Below are 23,050 nucleotides of genomic sequence, written 5' to 3'. Positions count from 1 at the left end.
GGACACAATTCGATGGTATTGGCCTCCGGGAGCTATCCCAGAGTGCTCCATTGTGACCGCTCTGGACAGCACTCTCAACTCAGATGCATTGGCCAGGTAGACAGGAAAAGGACCGCGAACTTTTGAATCTCATTTCCTGTTTGGCCAGTGTGGCAAGCTGCAGGTGACCATGCAGAGCTCATCAGCACAGGTGACCATGATGGAGTCCCAGAATCGCAAAAGAGCTCCAGCGTGGACCGAACGGGAGGTACGGGATCTGATCGCTGTTTGGGGAGAGGAATCCGTGCTATCAGAGCTCCGTTCCAGTTTTTGAAATGCCAAAACCTTTGTCAAAATCTCCCAGGGCATGAAGGACAGAGGCCATAACAGGGACCTGAAGCAGTGCCGCGTGAAACTGAAGGAGCTGAGGCAAGCCTACCAGAAAACCAGAGAGGCGAACGGCCGCTCCGGGTCAGAGCCCCAAACATGCTGCTTCTATGATGAGCTGCATGCCATTTTAGGGGGTTCAGCCACCACTACCCCAGCCGTGTTGTTTGACTCCTTCAATGGAGATGGAGGCAATACGGAAGCAGGTTTTGGGGACGAAGAAGATGATGATGATGAGGTTGTAGATAGCTCACCGCAAGCAAGCGGAGAAACCGGTTTTCCCGACAGCCAGGAACTGTTTCTCACCCTGGACCTGGAACCAGTACCCCCCTAACCCACCCAAGGCTGCCTCCTGGACCCAGCAGGCGGAGAAGGGACCTCTGGTGAGTGTACCTTTTAAAATACTATACATGGTTTAAAAGCAAGCATGTGAAAGGATTACTTTGCCCTGGCATTCGCGGTTCTCCTAGATGTAGTCCTAAAGCCTTTGCAAAAGGTTTCTGGGGAGGGCAGCCTTATTGCGTCCTTCATGGTAGGACACTTTACCACTCCAGGCCAGTAACACGTACTCGGGAATCATTGTAGAACAAAGCATTGCAGTGTATGTTTGCTGGCATTCAAACAACATCCGTTCTTTATCTCTCTGTGTTATCCTCAGGAGAGTGAGATATAATTCATGGTCACCTGGTTGAAATAGAGTGCTTTTCTTCAGGGGACACTCAGAGGAGCCCATTCCTGCTGGGCTGTTGCCTGTGGCTAAACAGAAATGTTCCCCGCTGTTAGCCACAGGGAGGGGGGAAGGTTGAGGGGGTAGTCACGTGGTGGGGGGAGGCAAAATGCGACCTTGTAACGAAAGCACATGTGCTATGTATGTAATGTTAACAGCAATGTTTACCCTGAAAGAGTGTAGCCACTGTTTTATAAAATGTCTTTTTAAATACCACTGTCCCTTTTTTTTTTCTCCACCAGCTGCATGTGTTTCAATGATCACAGGATCTTCTCCTTCCCAGAGGCTAGTGAAGCTTAGAAAGAAAAAAAACCGCACTCGCGATGAAATGTTCTCTGAGCTCATGCTGTCCTCCCACACTGACAGAGCACAAATGAATGCGTGGAGGCAAATAATGTCAGAGTGCAGGAAAGCACAAAATGACCGGGAGGAGAGGTGGTGGGCTGAAGACAGGGCTGAAGCTCAAATGTGGCGGCAGCGTGATGAGAGGAGGCAGGATTCAATGCTGAGGCTGCTGCAGGACCAAACCAGTATGCTCCAGTGTATGGTCGAGCTGCAGCAAAGGCAGCTGGAGCACAGACTGCCACTGCAGCCCCTCTGTAACCAACCGCCCTCCTCCCCAAGTTCCATAGCCTCCACACCCAGATGCCCAAGTACGCGGTGGGGGGGCCTCCGGCCAACCAGCCATTCCACCACAGAGGATTGCCCAAAAAAAAGAAGGCTGTCATTCAATAAATTTTAAAGTTGTAAACTTTTAAAGTGCTGTGCTTAAAGTGCTGTGTGGCATTTTCCTTCCCTCCTCCACCACCCCTCCTGGGCAACCTTGGTAGTCATCCCCCTATTTGTGTGATGAATGAATAAAGAATGCATGAATGTGAAGCAACAATGACTTTATTGCCTCTGCAAGCGGTGATTGAAGGGAGGAGGGGAGGGTGGTTAGCTTACAGGCAAGTAGAGTGAACCAAGGGGCGGGGGGTTTCATCAAGGAGAAACAAACAGAACTTTCACACCGTAGCCTAGCCAGTCATGAAACTGGTTTTCAAAGCTTCTCTGATGCGTACCGCGCCCTCCTGTGCTCTTCTAACCGCCCTGGTGTCTGGCTGCGCGTAACCAGCAGCCAGGCGATTTGCCTCAACCTCCCACCCCGCCATAAACGTCTCCCCCTTACTCTCACAGATATTGTGGAGCACACAGCAAGCAGTAATAACAGTGGGAATATTGGTTTCGCTGAGGTCTAAGCGAGTCAGTAAACTGCGCCAGCGCGCCTTTAAACGTCCAAATGCACATTCTACCACCATTCTGCACTTGTTCAGCCTGTAGTTGAACAGCTCCTGACTACTGTCCAGGCTGCCTGTGTACGGCTTCATGAGCCATGCCATTAAGGGGTAGGCTGGGTCCCCAAGGATAACTATAGGCATTTCAACATCCCCAACAGTTATTTTCTGGTCTGGGAATAAAGTCCCTTCCTGCAGCTTTTGAAACAGACCAGAGTTCCTGAAGATGCGAGCATCATGCACCTTTCCCGGCCATCCCACGTTGATGTTGGTGAAACGTCCCTTGTGATCCACCAGAGCTTGCAGCACTATCGAAAAGTACCCCTTGCGGTTTATGTACTCGGCGGCTTGGTGCTCCGGTGCCAAGATAGGGATATGGGTTCCGTCTATGGCCCCATCACAGTTAGGGAATCCCATTGCAGCAAAGCCATCCACTATGACCTGCACATTTCCCAGGGTCACTACCCTTGATATCAGCAGATCTTTGATTGCGTGGGCTACTTGCATCACAGCAGTCCCCACAGTAGATTTTCCCACTCCAAATTGATTCCCAACTGACCGGTAGCTGTCTGGCGTTGCAAGCTTCCACAGGACTATCGCCACTCGCTTCTCAACTGTGAGGGCTGCTCTCATCTTGGTATTCATGCGCCTCAGGGCAGGGGAAAGCAAGTCACAAAGTTCCATGAAAGTGCCCTTACGCATGCGAAAGTTTCGCAGCCACTGGGAATCATCCCAGACCCGCAACACTATGCGGTCCCACCAGTCTGTGCTTGTTTCCCGAGCCCAGAATCGGCGTTCCACAGCATGAACCTGCCCCATTAGCACCATGATGCATGCATTGGCAGGGCCCATGCTTTCAGAGAAATCTGTGTCCATGTCCTGATCACTCACGTGACCGCGCTGACGTCGCCTCCTCGCCCGGTATCGCTTTGCCAGGTTCTGGTGCTGCATATACTGCTGGATAATGCGTGTGGTGTTTAATGTGCTCCTAATTGCCAAAGTGAGCTGAGCGGCCTCCATGCTTGCCTTGATATGGTGTCCGCACAGAAAAAAGGCGCGGAACGATTGTCTGCCGTTGCTCTGACGGAGGGAGGGGCGACTGAGGACACGGCTTACAGGGTTGGCTTCAGGGAGCTAAAATCAACAAAGGGGGTGGCTTTACATCAAGGAGTATTTCAGGCAGGACTTCACGGAGGGTTCCAATAAGAAATGGTGCACCTAAGTTATCGTTCTTATTGGAACAAGAAGGTTAGCCTGGCCTCTGATTGATACATGGCTAGATTTACCTCGCTGCACCTTCTCTGTGAGTGACTGCAGTGTGACCTAGAAGAATGAGTCCCCTAGACAGGGGAGGGGGGGAAGCAAATGAGTACAAAACAAATCTGGTCTATTTCTTGTTTTGATCCACTCCATCTATCTTTTACATCTTTGGCTGGCAGCAGACGGTGCAGAAGGACTGCATGCCATCCACATCTCATGGCTGCTCGGCAGAAGATGGTACAGTACGACTGCTAGCAATCCTCATCTCTTGCCTGCCTGTCAGAAGATGGTACAGTACGACTGCTAGCAGTCCGTATCGCCTGCCTGCTCACCATAAGACGGTTCAATAGGACTGACTGCAGGACTAAAGAGAATGACCTGGTCAAGTCACTCCAAATTTAGTCCCTGCGCCCATGTCTGTCCAGGCGCTCCCAGCCGACGTGGCCAGGAGCACCTCAGACATGACGATGACGGCTACCAGTCGTACCGTACCGTCTGCTGCCACAAGGCAAGGGGTTGCTGCTACTGTGTAGCAATGCCGTACCGCATCTGCCAGCACCCAGGAGTCATAGGGTGACGGTGAGCTGAGTGGGCTCCATGCTTGCCGTGGTATGGCGTCTGCACAGGTAACTCAGGAAAAAAGGCTCGAAACGATTGTCTGCCCTTGCTTTCACGGAGGGAGGGAGGGAACAGGGGCCTGACGATATGTACCCAGAACCACCCGCGACAATGTTTTAGCCCCATCAGGCATTGGGATCTCAACCCAGAATTCCAATGGGCAGCGGAGACTGCGGGAACTGTGGGATAGCTACCCACAGTGCAACGCTCCGGAAGTTGACTCTAGCCTCGGTACTGTGGAAGCGCTCCGCCGAGTTAATGCACTTAATGCACTTAGAGCATTTTCTGTGGGGACACACACACTCGAATATATAAAACTGATTTCTAAAAAACCGACTTCTATAAATTCGACCTTATTCCATAGTGTAGACATACCCTTAGAGATGACAGGGAAACAATCTTTCTATCCTGTGAAAAGGCTCATATTTTGGAGAAAAAACATTTGTACCAAATTGTGATGAAAAGTCTTCTTTTTTTTTTTTTTTTTTTTAATTGGACCTTCCATCTTTAGGGAGAACCAAAACAGAAACCTTTTGGCTTCCTCCTTGGGCTGCTCAGGGAGTCCTGGCTAACTGGCATTTCACCAGATGGGCTGCCAGGGAACTGGCCAGCCTGGGAGCCTATGAAGCTGGCCAGCCAGCCTGCCAAGCAGCCCCTAGAATCTGGGAGCCCCAGCTCCATAGCATCCTTCCAGCTAGTCATCTTAGGACCACCGCAGTCTGGGAGGGGAGGAGCAGAGCCTGGCATCCAGGAGCCTGGCTAGTGGTTGCCCACAGGCAGGCTGCCAGGGAGTTTGGGAGCCCTCACTTGGGCTGCTGAGGAGCTGCAGATCCTGGTGAACTAGAAGCCCTCGTAAACCCAGTCTGCTGAAGAGCCATGGAGCCCAAGAGCCCTGTCTCCCTGCTAGCTCATCAGATGGGCTATGAAACAGCCAGGAGTCTGAAAGCCCTAGGAGCTTCTACTCAGTTTCAGCCCACCAGGTACTTTGTAGAGGAACTTGGACTCTCCAATAGCCTGCCAGGCATTCCGCCCAACAGCCTGGGAGCCAGTAAATTGGAGGCTCCCATGCGTCCCAGGAGTGTGGAGCCTGGATGCTCAGGCTTTCCAGCAAAGCGTGCTGCTGAGGAGCTAGGAGCTTGGAAGCCTTGTCAGTCTGGGAAGGTAGGATAGGTGAACTGGCAGGAAATTAGGCAGATTTCCTCATAAGTTTAATTGAAATCAGCACATTCCAGCAATGTTTTGATTTTGATGAATTGGCATTTTCTGACTGAAAGCATTCCATCAGAAAATTTTCAACTGACTCTACTCAGGTTCTTTGTGGTCATTACACTTCATTGTAATATAAGTGTTTGATGATTTGCAGTTATGATAGTTTTTCATTTTGTCCACAAATGATGCAAGTAATAAAGCTTTTGGTGGTTGTAACTTTGCTATATCTGTTTATGCAGTATCCAAACAATCCATAAATGCATTTGTTTTGTAGTATGAACTCTGTGTTGCTAAAGCTATGAATAAATACAACTCATATTTTGTGGTATTTTTGTTTTATATTTACACAGCTGAAAAGGTGCCTGTATTTCACATAAATACATGGATTTTTAGTGTACTAGCCTTCTAAATGAAAGATTATGATCATTCACCTTGATTTTCTGCCTAAATCATAGCTTCTCTATGGTAATGGTCTAGTTTCAGAGAAATTATTATAAATTTTCCTTGATTCTGTTAAAAAGACTCGCGTAAAATCCCAATATTTAAATGTCAGAGTTTTTTCTAAGGAAGTCGTACTGTTATATTTCAAAGTATAACAAGAAAATAAAAAGAATGAATCAACAGTTAGCAAGTTTCTTATGTATCAAAGTGAGAAATATTCTCTAATTCTGCTAAATGTTTTTTTTTAAAACTCTTAGATTATAAAATTAAATTGATATAAATTTATTTACATGTTGTTTGTTAGAAGATGAAAGTAAATCAGGAGTTCCCTAGTTCAGAGTCTCCTTTACAAAACTGGCCTTAAAGTGAAGTTCCTAGAAATATTAAACCATTTTAAAGCACAAAATTAGTGAAAATAACACTAATCCCAGTTAATCCACATTATTGACCAATTTGCTCTTTTAAAAAAATGTAGCCCTTTAATCTTTCGTTGTGTGGAGCTGGTTACGCAGGAAAGACGTCTGATCCAGAGATTAGCTATTCTGTTGGTTTTGGATGTTGTTTTCAACTGTTTCTGAGGACAGGTTGGACACACACGTTTAATTTGTGTGAAAAAATGGCTATTTTCCCCTATTTTCATCACCAGAATTAAAGTACATCAGGTCACTAAAGTTAGTAAGTGTATTACTACTGTTAATTTTATTGTGGAGACCAAGGCTAGTGTTTGTTAGCTGTTGAAATATATATATATATTGGTACTGTGGAAAGGTTATTTATGCCCTCTCTCTGTCTAGTAAAATTGTCTTTGGTTCTGAATTCCTTTTTTCATATGTAGTCATTGTGTAATGGTTTCATGTTACTGCATACCATTTAGGACATACAGGAGTTTTCAGGAGATTATTATTGGGGGAAGAAGTAAATTAGATTATTGTTCAATACTGTGTGTTAGACAAAAATAATCTGCTTTTCCTTAGGGTTCTAAACCTGGGAGTAACATTTGATATTCCCACAAAGAAAGTCGTGATGGAATGCAAATGCTGCAATGGGTGCAACATAAACCTTCCATTAGAATCTTAGATCTCTGGATTCACCACTGCAATCCTACGATTTTGAAAGAGGTTGCTATTTAGAGAGAGATTGTATTAAATTATAGGTAAGGAGGGACACAAAATCTCTTGATCTACAAGTATTAGTAATTCTTGCCTGGGAAATGTAGACAACAAACCTGGTTTACAGGCTGCATTGTATCAGTTTTTAAATTGCTTTTTCCAAAGCTTATTGGGTTATTTTTTTTGTGGGGTGTGTATGGAGAGGTAGCTGTAGGGTAGAAGAGTTCTTTTCAAATTAAAGTTGATAATTACTGTGGAGAGAGAGTTTTTATACAGTTATTTCGTATAAAAATATTGCCTAACTATTTAGAAGATTCATTCTTCATTCTCATCCCTCAGTTTGATTGAATTATGCTGTTGTACATTCTTCTCCTACTTCCAGATATATCATTATGTTGTTAATTTTAAAATGTCTAAAGGAAAAAGTTAAGCAACTACGTGAAAGTATGTTAGGTAATTTTTAATCTATTAATACAAAATCAAATGCAGCTCTGTGCAAGTATCTTCTTGTGGTGGTGCAAAGCCGCCCCAGCTTGTTGGTCTGATGAATGTACAAGTGGTCAGTGAGAGCTTTAAAAAAGACCTGGCTAGGGTGTCTAAATAGCTGATTTTACCAAAGTTGTATCCCTTCTTAGTTTCATTAGTCCATGTTCTTTCCCATGTTTTGTACAATGTTTACAACACTCACATCCATTTTTCCCTTTTGTTCTTTTCTTCTTTTTTTTTTTTTTTTTCAGAGCATGGGTCAACCTACAGAACCACAAACAGGTGTTAGGTGGTCGCTACTATCTTTTCCTTCCCATACTCCTAAAAGAAGGGTCCTGGAGGCCCTGATTTGGAAAAGGTTGAGAACCACGACTTTAGGTTTTCTTGTCTAGGGGAGGGGGGGGGATGTGTGGTGGGTGTGTTTTTTTTAATTACAAAAAAAAAACTTCCTCTCTTAGTTTGTCTTTTCTTTAGACTCATTGCTGTTCCTTCTTGCTGTTTTTTTTCCCCTTTCTCTTTCTTATTTTCCTGCTTCTTTGATGCTATCTAATCCACAAACAAGCTAGGCACTTCATAATTTGTAACACAGGCAAGGAAAGTGTTTTTAAAATGCATTGTAATTTATGTCTAACTTCATAATAATTCACACTTATGTAGCTCCTTTCATATGAAAATTTCAAAATAATTTATAAATATAACATTTTTAGAACATAATTGTTTGATAGGTAACTCATTTTTGTGCACATTTACAGAAAACAGCAGAGAGAGGTTAAATGATTGGCCTAGGTAACAAAGTGACTCATAACAGAACCAAGGATAGAAACCAAGAATTCTGATCTTCGATGGTACAAGAATTCTGATCTGATCAGATGGTACTAGGAAAGTACCATCCCATCCGTATGAAAATGTATACTGTAGTGATTTAATTTTTGATAAGAATATCATGATTGTGAGCCTCAGAATTCCCACTTTCAGAGTTCAGTCACAAACTGAACTGTATATTTGTTTACAGATATTGCCATCCATAAATATTATGTCAGCGAGGCTTTGAGAGCCTTTCCATGTGTATATGTCATTGTTTTTTGGATTCAGTTTTAGGTTGAACTTTAAAATGAAATTTTTGAGAATTACTCATTGTATATTGGGGGAGACAGCAGTTTGCACAGATGGAGAGGGAGATCCAAAAGATGTGAACAGTAAGTTTTTCTGCTGCATTAGGATTAAATTCAGTTAGTGCAGAGTTGGCAAAGTCCATGCTGTCTCAGCTGGTGATAATATACAAAAATGTAGTTTCTGTAGAATAGAAATCTTGCCGGTTGATCAGTTGATTTGTCTTGCAGTTGAATTAATCACCTAGAAAGTGACTTCATAAAAAGCAAAAAATCTGTACTGTTGAATTTTGTAGAAATTGTTGTCTTGTGGTGACACAGAGTTGTATGATAATAACCTATATTCTTTGCTGAACATCTGTGCCTTGTAAACTAAGATAGGGCTGTAGAACTCTAATTTAAAACAAAATTAAATTAGAGAAAATGAGGAATCACAAAATGGTAAAACTAAAAAGTAAATAGAAGGGGATATTGTTCACAGATAATACTCTGTTGTTGTCATTTCTCCTACTGGAAGACAGTAAGAGTAAAGCATTGAGTCCCATTCTTCCCATCAACTTTTCCCCCTTACCTGGAATCGAGGCAAAGGGTTTTTGTGATGATGAGCTCAGTATATCAGCCTCTCCCCTCTTCTGTGAGATACTGTATTGCCAAAGCAGAATGAGAGAGTAGAGAGGCCAAAACAGTGTCACCCTTCATCAAAGGTGAGGAGGATCCCTGAGTGCTATTTTTTAAAAAAAAATATTGCCAGTGAGAAATAGTCATCATGTAACCCTCTCTCCAACCCTCTGGAAAAAAAAAAGTAGAGATAATTGATAGGTGAAGAGGGCTTACCTTAAAGTGCTGCATGTAGTGCCTTTTGCCCAAAGGGGGTATTCTGCACAGACAGAAGGTCCAGCTGATGAGACTTAATGGTGTGTGGGGAAGTCCATATGATAACCTTACACATTTCTACAACAGATGCCTCAGTCCTTATTGCCCAGGAACCAGAGAATGCTTCTAGAGGACTGATCCCTGACAATAAGATTGATCATAGGTTAGACAAATGCTTAGACTGTATATCAGTGAGGGTCTTAGAAATTGCTTTTCCATATTGGTGATTATCCAACAGACAAATAACTTTCCTAAACTCCTGAGAATGAGATGGAAAAAATAAACAAACAAAACCTTGAGTTCAGACCCAGATGATTCAGTTGCCTATTCTAAAGGGTTGGGATAGAAGGTCAGCGTAACAATAAAACTCAGTACTCAGTTTAGGAATAATTTAGGTGTAATTTAACCTTACAGTAACCAGAAAAACTGCATATATGGTGGCAAGATAATAAGGTGCCTCAGTTCTCCATCCGTTGGGCTGAAATTATTAACTCTAGTAATGTGAACTTCAGAGTGAGCAGTTTTAGAGAGACCTGACCTTTTGATTCAACGAGCTGTGCTAAAGCACTGGAAGAAGAAGGGAGTGATTCAGTTGAGGAGCAACTGGTTAAAATAATGTTCTGTGCAGTAATAAGTAACCATAAGTAGCACCCATAAGCTAATTAAGTTTAACTTCTATGGGGGGTGGAAGGGGATACCAAAGAAACCCATACAGTAGCTTATAACTTCAAAAGGAGAACTACACAAAAATGAGGAAACGAGTTAAACGGAAATTAAAGGAAACAGTCACAATAGTGAAATACCAGCAAACTGCATTTTAAAATGCCATAACAGAGGTTCAAACTATATGTATATCTCCCAAATTTAAAAAAAACAGTAAGAGGACCAAAAATGAGTAGAAGAGGTGGTTAGAGACAAAAAGACATCCTTTAAAAATTGGAAGTCAAATACTATTGAGGAAGACATAAAGGAGCATAAACTCTGGCAAATCAAATGTGAAAATACAGTTAGCCAAATAAGAATTTGAGGAGCAACTAGCAAAAGACACGCAATCTAATAGCAAAAAAAATAAAAATATAAGTACTGTACGTCAGAAGCAGGAAGACTTCCAAACAATTAGTGGGACCACTGGACAGTCGAGGTACAAAAGGATTACTCAAGGAAGACAAGACCATTGCAGAGAAGCTAAGTGAATTCTCTGTATCAGTCTTCACTGAATAGGATGTGAGGGAAATTCCCATACCTGAGCCATTCTTTTTAGGTAACAGATCTGTGACAATGTGTTCCAGCTAATCCCCATCCCTCTGCCAATTTCCCACCATCCCTGGCCACTTCTGCTGCCCCCAAGCCAGGCTCCAGTCCTCCGCAGCTCAGCCCAGCTCTGCTCCCCAGCGGTCCTGTTACCTGCTCTACCCCTTACCCCCAGCCATCCCTACCTACCTCTGCCCCACTCCTGGTGCAGCTGGCCTGACTCACCCTCCCCCAGCCCCAGCACTGTCTGGTGGGGTGACAGGAGCCAGGCAGGATCTTTAAATTATTTTTTAACAAAGCACAGGAGTCCACGTGCATGTCAAATCGCCCCGCCTGCATATTACCATGCATAGGCACCAGGCGACGTAGCAGCTGGAGCCAAATTCCAATCACCATTCAAGCTTTCCAATTGGCTGGGCCTGGGGGCAGGCCAGGGGCGGGAGCCAATAAAAAAAAAAAAGCAACAACAACAAGCCCAAAAACTAGCCAACACGCAAAGAGTTACAAAGGGATCTCACCAAACTGGGTAAAAAAATGGCAAATGAAATTCAGTGTTGATAAATGCAAAGTAATGCACATTGGGGAAACATCATCCCCAACTAAACATACAAAATGATGTTCTCTAAATTAGCTGTTACCACTCAAGAAATAGATCTTGGAGTCATTGCGGATAGTGCTCTGATATGGCCCAATATCTAAACAAATACTTTGCCTCAGTCTTTAAGGCTAAAGAGGATCTTAGGGATAATGGTAGCATGACAAATGGGAATGAGGATATAGAGGTAGATATTACCATATCTGAGGTAGAAGCAAAACTCAAACAGCTTAATGGGACTAAATCTGGGGGCCCAGATAATCTTCATCCAAGAATATTAAAGGAATTGGCACCCAAAGTTGCAAGCCGATTAGCAATAATTTTTAATGAGTTTGTAAACTCAGGGGTTGTACCGTATGATTGGAGAATTGCTAACATAGTTCTGATCTTTAAGAAAGGGAAAAAAGGTGATCCAGGTAACTATGGGCCTGTTAATTTGACAACTGTAGTATGCAAGGTCTTGGAAAAAATTTTGAAGGAGAAAGTAGTAAGGACATTGAGGTCAGTGGTAAATGGGACAAAATACAAAATGGTTTTACAAAAGGTAGATTGTGACAAACCAACCTGATCTCCTTCTTTGAGAAAGTAACAGATTTTTTAGACAAAGGAAACAGTGGATCTAATTTACCTAGATTTCAGTAAGGCGTTTGATACCGTGCCACATGGGGAATTATTAGTTAAATTGGAAAAGATGGGGATCAATATGAAAATTGAAAGGTGGATAAGAAATTGGTTAAAGGGGAGACTACAACGGGTCCTACTGAAAGGTGAACTGTCAGGCTGGAGGGAGGTTACCAGTGGAGTTCCTCAAGGATCAGTTTTGGGACCAATTTTATTTAACCTTTTTATTACTGACATTGGCACAAAAAGTGGGAGTGTGCTTGTCAAGGTTCCTCCCCCACTCTGAACTCTAGGGTACAGATGTGGGGACCTGCATGAAAACCTCCTAAGCTTACTTTTACCAGCTTAGGTTAAAAACTTCCCCAAGGTACAAATTAATTTTATCCTTTGTCCTTGGAATAACCACTGCCACCACCAAACTCTAACTGGGTTTACTGGGAAACGTAGTTTGGACACGTCTTTCCCCCCAAAATCCTCCCAACCCTTGCACCCCACTTCCTGGGAAAAGTTTGGTAAAAATCCTCACCAATTTGCATAGGTGACCACAGACCCAAACCCTTGGATCTGAGAACAATGAAAAAGCATTCAGTTTTCTTACAAGAAGACTTTTAACAGAAATAGAAGTAGATAGAAGTAAAGGAATCACCCCTGTAAAATCAGGATGGTAGATACCTTACAGGGTAATTAGATTCACAACATAGAGAATCCCTCTAGGCAAAACCTTAAGTTACAAAAAAGACACACAGACAGAAATAGTCATTCTATTCAGCACAATTCTTTTCTCAGCCATTTAAAGAAATCATAATCTAACGCATACCTAGCTAGATTACTTACTAAAATTTCTAAGACTCCATTCCTGTTCTATCCCCGGCAAAGCAGCATACCAACAGACACAGACCCTTTGTTTCTCTCCCTCCTCCCAGCTTTGAAAGTATCTTGTCTCCTCATTGGTCATTTTGGTCAGGTGCCAGCGAGGTTACCTTTAGCTTCTTAACCCTTTAGAGGTGAGAGGATTTATCCTCTGGCCAGGTGGGATTTTAAAGGGTTTTACCCTTCCCTTTACATTTATGACAGTGCTAATAAAGTTTGCAGATGATACAAAGCTGGGAGGTATTGCCAATTTAGAGGAGGACAGGGGTATCCTACAGGAGGATCTGGATGACCTTGTAAACTGGAGTAATAGTAATAGGATGAAATTTGATAGTGAGAAGTGTAAGGTCGTGCATTTAGGGATTAATAACAAGAATTTTAGTTATAAACTGGGGACGCATCAATTAGAAGTAACGGAGGAGGAGAAGGACCTTGGAGTACTGGTTGATCATAGGATGACTATGAGCCGCCAATGTGATTTGGCTGTGAAAAAAGCTAATGCGGTCTTGGGATGCATAAGGAGAGGTATTTCCAGTAGGGATAAGGAGGTTTTAGTACCGTTCTACAAGGCACTGGTGAGACCTCACCTGGAATACTGTGTGCAGTTCTGGTCTCCCATGTTTAAGAAGGATGAATTCAAACTGGAACAGGTACAGAGAAGGGCTACTAGGATGATCCGGGGAATGGAAAACTTGTCTTATGAAAGGAGACTCAAGGAGCTTGGCTTGTTTAGCCTAACTAAAAGAAGGTTGAGGGGAGATATGATTGCTCTCTATAAATATATCAAAGGGATTAATACCGGAGAAGGAGAGGAATTATTTAAGCTCAGTACCAATGTGGACACAAGAACTAATGGATATAAACTGGCCACCAGGAAGTTTAGACTTGAAATTAGACAAAGGTTTCTAACCGTCAGAGGAGTGAAGTTTTGGAATAGCCTTCCAAGGGAAGCAGTGGGGGCAAAAGATCTATCTGGATTTAAGATTAAACTCGATAAGTTTATAGAGGAGATGGTATGATGGGATAACATGGTTTTGGTAATTAAATATTCATGATAAATAGGCCTAATGGCCTGTGATGGGATGTTAGATGGGGTGGGATTTGAGTTACCCAGGAAAGAATCTTCTGTAGTATCTGGCTGGTGAATCTTGCCCATATACTCAGGGTTTAGCTGATCGCCATATATGGGGTCGGGAAGGAATTTTCCTGCAGGGCAGATTGGAAGAGGCTCTGGAAGTTTTTCGCCTTCCTCTGTAGCATGGGGCACGGGTCACTTGCTGGAGGATTCTCTGCTCCTTGAAGCCTTTAAACCATGATTTGAGGACTTCACTAGCTCATAGGTGAGAGGTTTTTCGCAGGAGTGGGTGGGTGAAATTCTGTGGCCTGCGTTGTGCGGGAGGTCAGACTAGATGATCATAATGGTCCCTTCTGACCTTAGTATCTATGAATCTATGAAAACATCTGCTCAATGTGCCGTGGTAGTCCAAAAAATTAACACAACGTTAGGAGCCATTAGGAAAGGGACAGATAATAAGACAGAAAATATCATGATGCCACTATATAAATCCCTGATATGCCCACACCTTAAATACCGTGAGCAGTTCTGGTTGTCACATCTCTAAATAGAAATATTATAATTGGAAGCAGCACAGAGAGGGGCAATAAAAATGAATAGGGGAATGGAACAGTTTCCAAAAGAAGAGAGAATAATAAGACTGCGACTTTTCAACTTGGAAAAGAGACAACTAACAGAGGAAATGATGGCAGACTATAAAATCATGAATGGTGTGGAAAAAGTGAATAAGGAAGTGTTCATGTAACACGTGAACCAGGAGTCACCCAATGAAATTAATAGGCAGCAGGTTTAAAACAAACATAAGGAAGTACTACTTCACACAATACACAATCAACCTGTGGAACTCCTTTCCAGGAGATGTTGTGAAGGCCAAAAGTACAACTGAGTTTAAAAAGAAGAATTAGATAAGTTCATTCAGGATAGGTCCATCAATGGTTATTAGCTCAGATGGTCAGGGACGCAAACCCATGCTCTGGGTGTCCCCAAAATCTCTAACTGCTTGCAGCTGGGACTTGACTACAGGGGATAGATCACTTGATAAATTGCCTTTTTTGTTCATTCCTTCTGAAGCATCTGTCACTTGCCACTGTTGAAAGACAGGATACAGGGCTAGATATACCATTGGTCTGAGCCAGTATGGCTATTCTTATGTTCATATGCTATTTGGATAATTGGGAGTATACGGGATAATCTGACTACAATAATTTTTGCACCTTTCCAAATTATCTGCTCACCACTCTTTTATATTGTTTGTTAAAATTATTATTTGTACTTTTGCTACTCAAGATCAATTCAAGTTCATGGTCTTTAGAATTTTACTATGATTTTGCCTGCTACAGCTGTGGCATCCACCACATCTTTTTGAAGACAACTGTCTGGTGCATGCTTTTTAACTGCGTATGTGATGTGCTTGAGCTCCAGATCCTCACTTTGCTGCTGCCTCTCAAAGGCTGACAGCATTTTTGCTTTTTCCAGAATGGCTCTGCTGGAATATTCCCAGAACACTATAAAACAAGGGTTCTAGATTTTTTCATAATTTGGGTCTCATCTTAATGTGTTTTCTCACAGACCACCACCAATTATGATTGTGTGGACTGCTTCCCAAAATGCATGTGTATATGGTTTTTTCCTTGAATTCAAGCTGGAAAATATAAATGTGGAAATAACATATGTAGACTTAAATCTCCCTTGTACAGTGAATCATATAATTAGAGATTAGTACTCCAGAAATTGATTTACTAGTTTGTGTGGAAAATAGAAAACCTTACACTAAAATAAATTTATTTTTTTGCTTTGATAGGTGATACAATTAATGAACAGAGAAGAGCATCTAAAGATAAAAATTCATTTCCTGAGACAGGACCTACATACAATCAACCTGTTCAGGTAAGAGAGACTACATTTCCTTAAGTGTCTTTGGTGACATTTCTTAGCAGAAGATTATTGAATAAACTGCTGCTATTCCAGAGATCTCTAAGGATATTAGGTAGTAGATTTTGGTCTGGCTTTGCAGACAAGGGCATAGATGTGATTGAATTTTTTAATCTAAATAAACTGAGGTCCTGCTGAGCGTCAAAGAAAAGTCAGTGTGGTAGAGAAACACAACTGTAATAGCGCTGTTGCATTCAAGCCTTTCTCTATCAATCTAAGGTTTCAGAGTAGCAGCCATGTTAGTCTGTATCCACAAAAAGAAAAGGAGTACTTGTGGCACCTTAGAGACTAACAAATTTATTTGAGCATAAGCTTTCGTGAGCTACAGCTCACTTCATTGTATGCATGCAGTGGAAAATACTCCTTTTCTTTCTATCAATCTAAGGTTCTTATATAGCCTGCATTAGCATAGCATCTGAGTGCTGCTTAATCTGAAATGTTTGTATCCTCACAAAGGAGTTGTAAAGTAGTAGTAGTCCAATTTACAGATGGAGAACTGAGGCACAGAGAAAGTGACTTGATCATGGTCACACATGAATTGCCAAAGTAGGGAATTGTACCTGAGTCTCCCAAATTCCAGGCTAACACCCAAACCATTGAACTATCTGTGACCAGGGGTGCCTGGGGCAGCCCTCACTGGAAATGCCAAGGGCAGGCTGCGAAAGGGAAAGCAGATACCCACCAGTTTTGGAAGTAACACTGAAGTTAAACTCCCCCAACCAGTCACAACTGCACTTCTGATCTCCCACACTGGTTATCAAGAAGCAAAAAAGAAATCACACAGCCCCCTTTACCCCCCATTGCATTTCAGTCTCTGGCTCCCAGTCAGCACCTAGATCTACTACGGTGAGAGGTTATTTTAAACTCTGTTCACATATACAAAATGTTCTTCTGATCCCAAAGGATCAGCCACATTACCAGGTCACTATAGGTTTGGATCTTACCCAAAATGCAACATTGTCAGCCAATTCTTTAGTGTCTAAAATTAAAGGTTTATTATAAAGAAAAAAGAAAGAACAAGAAGAGAGATGCTAAATGGTAAAGCAGTCACATACATACAAAAACTTCAAAGTCCATATATCTGGTTCCTAGCAGTACTGGTGAGTTTGCTGGCTCGAAAGTCCTTCTGGAACAAATCCACAGCTTGGATGGGTCATTCAGACCTTTTTTCAGAGCTTCAGTTTGTAGCAAAGTTCCTCCAGAGGTAAGAAGCAGGATTGAAGACAAAATGGAGAAGATGCAGCTGCCTTTTATAGTCTTTTGCCATGTGGCCTGTGCTTCCTTTGTTTCAAACACAAGCTGTCCAACATATGGCTGGCTGTAAAGCCTTAGAGTTCTGTCCATAGGCATGTCCCTGCATGCCTTGCTGAGTCATAAGGTGTATCTGCCTTCTCTCAATGGGTCAGTTGTATAGTTGATGGTCCTCAGTGGGCCAGCAAGCAGGGTAGGCAGAGCTGATGGCCAAACTATCTGGGGGTGTCACCCAGAAGCATAGTACAAGTTTGAAATACAGACATACATACATATCTTTAACACATAATACAAAGGTGATACAAACACATAAATGAGATGATCATATCTGGCAAATTATAACATTTTTGCAGATACCTTACATGGCCTATCTGGCATAACTCATTACAATTTTAAAATATTGATATTCATAATATCCTCAAGTGTCCCCCAGATTCCATACAGCACCACACCATCCTCTTCTCTAAAACCAGAGAAGAAAGTTCTTCCTATAACTTTAAAAAGGAAAGCTCTTTTCTCCAAAATCCCTATTTCAGAAGACTTCCACACATGCAGCCATTGTCCTATCCACAAATTTGACAAGAACTCCCTTAATCCTACACCAGAGGGTTTGTAACTTTGAGCTAACTGAAACTTTCTAGTATTCTCAGTCTTCCAAATCACATGAAGGTCAAGGAGAAGGTGTTTTCTGTTAGAATGACAACGTTCATTTTGGAGACTTAGATCTGGTTAGAGGTGGTCTCCCTTCACCCACTTAAAGGAAATATCATCTGGTATTCTTGACCGGAAGGAGTTGAGCCTTTGGTGACCAATAGGGCCTACTGGTCCATAGGGATGTGGTAGATTCATCCCTTGAACTAAATGTCCAAAGTGAAACCACTAGGAATTTTACAGCATCACACCAACAGTAGCGAATATATGGCTGACAAGGGCGAGGGATCCTGAATGAACCTTAGAGTCTGTCTCAGATGGCAGTGAGGATGATTCTGGGAGCACCCGGATCCCATGGTATGATAGCGTAAGATGTGAAAAGGGGATGCAATAGCAAGTTGCCTCCTAAAAGCTGCAGAAGACGGTATTGACAAAGCCATTAAAATGGAGGTACAGATAGGTCTAGCACCAAAAAAAAATTGACTTTGGATAAAAGGAGTAGACAGTGCCTAAATAATTGATGCCCTGGCATGACCCTCCAGTGCCCGGGAGACTGAGGCTAAGGCACTGAACACTGAGTGAAAAGCTGTGAGCTCCTGACTCAATAGACTGGCCTGAATGTTAACTTCTCCAGACCATCTGTACTAAGTGATAACACCCACCATGACCACCTGCAAGCTCACCATTGTAACTGAAGACTCCTACTTTTCAATGAGAGGGTCTTTTGTTGTCTGCGGCTTTGCAGATCCTAGAAAGTGCTATGCTAGAATTCACAGCAACGAAAGTCAGTACTGGTCCTTATGTCCAAAAACTTATTCTTAAGCATGGCAAATTTAAAGGAATAAATATTTCTCAGTCTTTAAAAGCAAAGTGTGATAAAATAAAATTTTATCTCTGTTTTGTAACTGCCATTGAATATCTGGGTCCTAGCTTCACCAGGCTGAAGCAACCATTTTTTGAATGGTTTCGATATCCCGACTCCACATGGTAGGTAAATGATTTAAAAAATAAATCATCCTACTAGGTAGTGGACAGATTGACAATGTGCTAAACTACGTAAGTGTTGAGTGAGAAAGAAAAGAAGAATGTTTTGCATCAGTGGTACATCTAAAAGTTTATGTAAATACCACCAAATCCTCAACAAATGATAGTGCAAGTAAAGGTTTAACAAAACTTTCACATTATATAGCCCTTGATGCAAATATTGTTTTCATTGTCCTAAATGCCACAATGATAGAATGTGAGTTTTTCAAAATGAACTTAACAAAACAAACTCGCACCCACATATACAGCAAAGCACACTCCAGGACATTTTGCATTATAAGTGAATGGCCCAAGTGTAGATGTTTTCCAGCCCTAGCTGGTTATATGGTACTGACTTGAAGATGGACCCAGAGCACCATGTATTTTATGAACCCAGTCACAGTGTGAACACTTGACAGCAACAGCAGGCAACACTAGCGAAGGACTAATCTAGTACAGCTTGGTATGATCAGTTTTTTATTTCAAACCTATTAGACATTATACATGGTATTAGGTATTGAAGATTTTTACTTGAATTTGAAATAAATTATTACGTCATAATAGTTCTGACTCTGTCTCAGACTGTTGGTAGTGGTGGAAATTTAATCTATACAATAGTGAAGACTAAACAAAATATTTAAGATCAAGTAAGGTTTACATAAGCAAAAATAATAAAATAAAAATGAGAAATTCTAGGACAGTAATCAAGAACAAGAAGAATGCAGAGAAATCTAACAGGTTTTTTTTTTTTTGTCAATCAAATTTGAAATCTTAGCCACATGTAGACAAGTAATCAGAAGATCTTTCTCACTAACTTTGTCAGCTGTGGAATATGAAAGTGTGTCAGTTGTCATTTTAGCTAACACATTAAGAATTGAATCGAGACCCCCAGAACCGAAAGCCTGAGCATCTACAGTTTAAGCTGAACAAATGAGCTCTATAGAGAAGAGCTGTAACAGACTCGTATCCTGTGTGATTGGTCATAAATTGTCAGCCCTTACCTGTTTTCCAGCTTGAAAAGGATGTTACAACTAATAATTAGATGGAGACCTAGCTAAGACTGTGATATTCTGTTCAGCATGCACTCCAGTATTGATTTTGAAAGGGAACAATTTAGGAAAGTTTAAAGATGGCTCTCTGGTAATGGTATGGTACAAGTTGTAAATATGTGGTGTAATGAATTATGACGAGTTAAGTTAGGCATTGAAACAGAAGCAATTACAGATAAACAAGATGAACCTATCCATATGTCATGTTAATGCATTTGCACCCCAAAAATGTTGTACATGGTATGCACACAAGCACTTCAATTTTCCCCCTCAAAAATAAATGATGTTTTTCTAAACATGAACCTACTCTGCATAGTCCCATAGTTTTAAATATATGCAGTACCACAATGAAATGGCAGGTTTCAGAGTAACAGCCGTGTTAGTCTGTATTCGCAAAAAGAAAAGGAGTACTTGTGGCACCTTAGAGACTAACCAATTTATTTGAGCATAAGATTCCACAGTATGCATCCAATGAAGTGAGCTGTAGCTCACGAAAGCTTATGCTCAAATAAATTGGTTAGTCTCTAAGGTGCCACAAGTACTCCTTTACAATGAAATGGTTTTTTTTCCTTTTAACCATCATATATAAAATGTTTAGGAACAGCTATATAATTTAGCCTTGGAACTATTTCTCCTTCTGCTTTCTGTGTGGCATTAAACTAAGAGATGGGGGAAAGCCGACTGCTGCAGAGGCGCACGTGGATCAGCCAGAGACCTCTCTTAGAGGAGAGTCTCTTGATAGAGATTCTCTAGGTTTTAGTCAGGAGGAGAGGATGGAAGAGGATAAAGTATGGGCCAGATCAGACAAGAAACATTCACATAAAGAATTTGACACATCAGAAAAGGGAAGACAAATAAACAGTGACAAGTTTTTAAAGTGCTTGTACACAAATGCTAGAAGTCTAAATAATAAGATGGGTGAACTAGAGTGCCTTGTGTTAAAGTAGGATATTGATATAATAGGGCTCACAGAAACCTGGTGGAGTGAGGACAATCAATGGGACACAGTCATTCCGGGATACAAAATATTATCGGAAAGACAGAACAGGTCGTGCGGAGATGGGGGTAGAGTGGCACTATATGTGAAAGAAAATGTAGACTCAAATGAAATAAAAATCTTAAATGAATCCACATGTTCCATAGAGTCTCTATGAATAGTAATTCCATGCTCTAATAAGAATATAACAGTAGAGATCTATTATCGACCGTCTGACCAGAACAGTGATAGTGACAATGAAATGCTAAGGGAGATTAGAGAGGCTATCAAAATAAAGAACTCAGTAATAGTGGGGGATTTCAATTATTTCAAGGATTTCACCTCAGGATGAAATGCAGAGACAAAATTTCTCGATACTTTAAAAGACTGCTTCTTGGAGCAGCTGTTACAGGAACCCACAAGGGGAGAGGCAACTCTCGATCTAGTCCTGAGTAGAGCGCAGGATCTGGTCCAAGAGGTAACTATAACAGGACCGCTTGGAAATAGTGACCATAATATAGCAACATTTAACATTCTTGTGGTGGGAAGAACACCTCAACAGCCCAACACTGTGGCATTTAATTTCAGAAAGGAGAACTATGCAAAAATGAGGAGGTTAGTAAAGCAGAAATTAAAAGGTACAGTGACTAGAGTGAAATCTCTGCAAGCTGCATGGACACTTTTCAAAGATACCATAATAGAGGCTTAAATTAAAAAACACGGTAAAAGATCTAAAAAAGAGCCACCGTGACTTAACAACCATGTAAAAGAAGCAGAGAGAGATAAAAAGGCATCTTTTAAAAAGTGGAAGTCAAATCCTAGTGAGGCAAATAGAAAGGAGCATAAACACTGCCAAATTAAATGTAAAAATGTAATAAGAAAAGCCAAAAAGGAGTTTGAAGAACAGCTAACCAAAATCTCAAAAGGTAATAAAATGTTTAAGTACATCAGAAGCAGGAAGCCTTCTAAATAACCAGTGGGGCCCCTGGACGATCGAGATACAAAAGGAGCACTTAAAGACAATAAAGTCATAGCAGAGAAACTAAATGAATTCTTTGCTTCAGTCTTCACGGCTGAGGATGTTAGGGAGATTCCAAACCTGAGCCGTCTTTTGTAGGTGACAAATCTGAGGAATTGTAACAGATTGAAGTGTCACTAGAGGTGGTTTTGGAATTAATTGAGAAACTTAACAGTAACAAGTTCACCTTTCAATGAATTCTTACTCCCTCTCTATTAAAACAATGGAATCTTACTTTCTGAATGTACACATCTGCCCCTGGCTTGATTATTCTCTCTGCAATTTGCTCATTGGAATGTTCTTCATCTCCCTTTATGCTACAGATGCTACCTGTATGATCTATTGTGATGTATATAGTTTATCTGTGTATTTTAAGTGCACATTTTTATTTAGTTTGGCCATTGGAGGAAGAGGGAGTTGTCTTTAAACGAAAACATAGTCCGGCTCTTGTCAATGGTCCGAATGAAACCAAATAGAATGGTCCCATCTCAGGTTAGGATTCTCTGTGACAACTGACAAAGAAAAGCAGCGTATAAAACTGTATGTATTTGAAATGTCTGTTATCTTTTAACATAATTCCTACTAGACAAGGGTTGGACTCTATATACCTCATTGTTGGGCTCTATTCTGATCTCAGAGTCATGCAAATCATCTGAGCATGATGTTGGGAAAATTACCTTTAGCATGAAATTCATCCCTGTGAAGAAGGGCAGCCCGAGACCTATGCATCACTTTAGTTCCTAAATGGAACAACACATATTAAAGGTGAAATTCATCTTTTTTGCAGGGATCCCTCAAAACAGGGTTTAAGTGGAACTTATGTGCCAACAGTCACCACAGTATCTGAGTTTCTAGGTCAAATGCACAATGTTGTCACCATTGGAGAAGATTCAGTAAATTATGGCTGGGATGTGAGAAAACAGACCTTCCTGAAGTTTGACAATGGCTGACAACATAGCTCTTCATAAACTATGTAAAATGTACTTTTGATCTTGCATTGTTTCAAAGTGTTTTACGTGTTCAGAGGAAGAAGGGGAGAAGTTTCCAGAATTAAATATTGGATTTTACTTGGGGAGTAAATCTTTTATTTTATTTTTAAATATTAAGGCGTAGAGATGTTCAAAGTGTTTGTCACGTGGAAACATCATGTTGGGGGTGCCTAAATCATAACTGGCTACATGCATGCAAATTAAGATATGGAATTGGTGTCCATAAATTAGGCGCATGCAGATATTTGCACCCATGTAACTGAGTATTTGGCCATTC

At 41.5% G+C, this 23,050-nt stretch overlaps 1 protein-coding gene across 3 annotated transcripts in view; it reads left to right on the top strand.

Annotated features, from left to right (window-relative positions):
- UMAD1 (UBAP1-MVB12-associated (UMA) domain containing 1) overlaps positions 1-23,050 on the top strand; it is a 184,904-nt gene that overhangs the window by 129,432 nt on the left and 32,422 nt on the right. For all 3 annotated transcript variants that reach the window (XM_048838225.2, XM_048838226.2, XM_048838224.2), the window contains exon 3: positions 15,686-15,771. In XM_048838225.2, the coding sequence (XP_048694182.1) occupies positions 15,686-15,771 (86 nt within the window). The remainder of the gene's footprint in view (positions 1-15,685; positions 15,772-23,050) is intronic.

The sequence above is a fragment of the Caretta caretta genome, chromosome 2 (assembly GCF_965140235.1).
Source record: "Caretta caretta isolate rCarCar2 chromosome 2, rCarCar1.hap1, whole genome shotgun sequence".
In the NCBI taxonomy this organism is placed as follows: domain Eukaryota; kingdom Metazoa; phylum Chordata; order Testudines; family Cheloniidae; genus Caretta; species Caretta caretta.
This window is presented reverse-complemented; position numbering and strand designations above follow the sequence as displayed.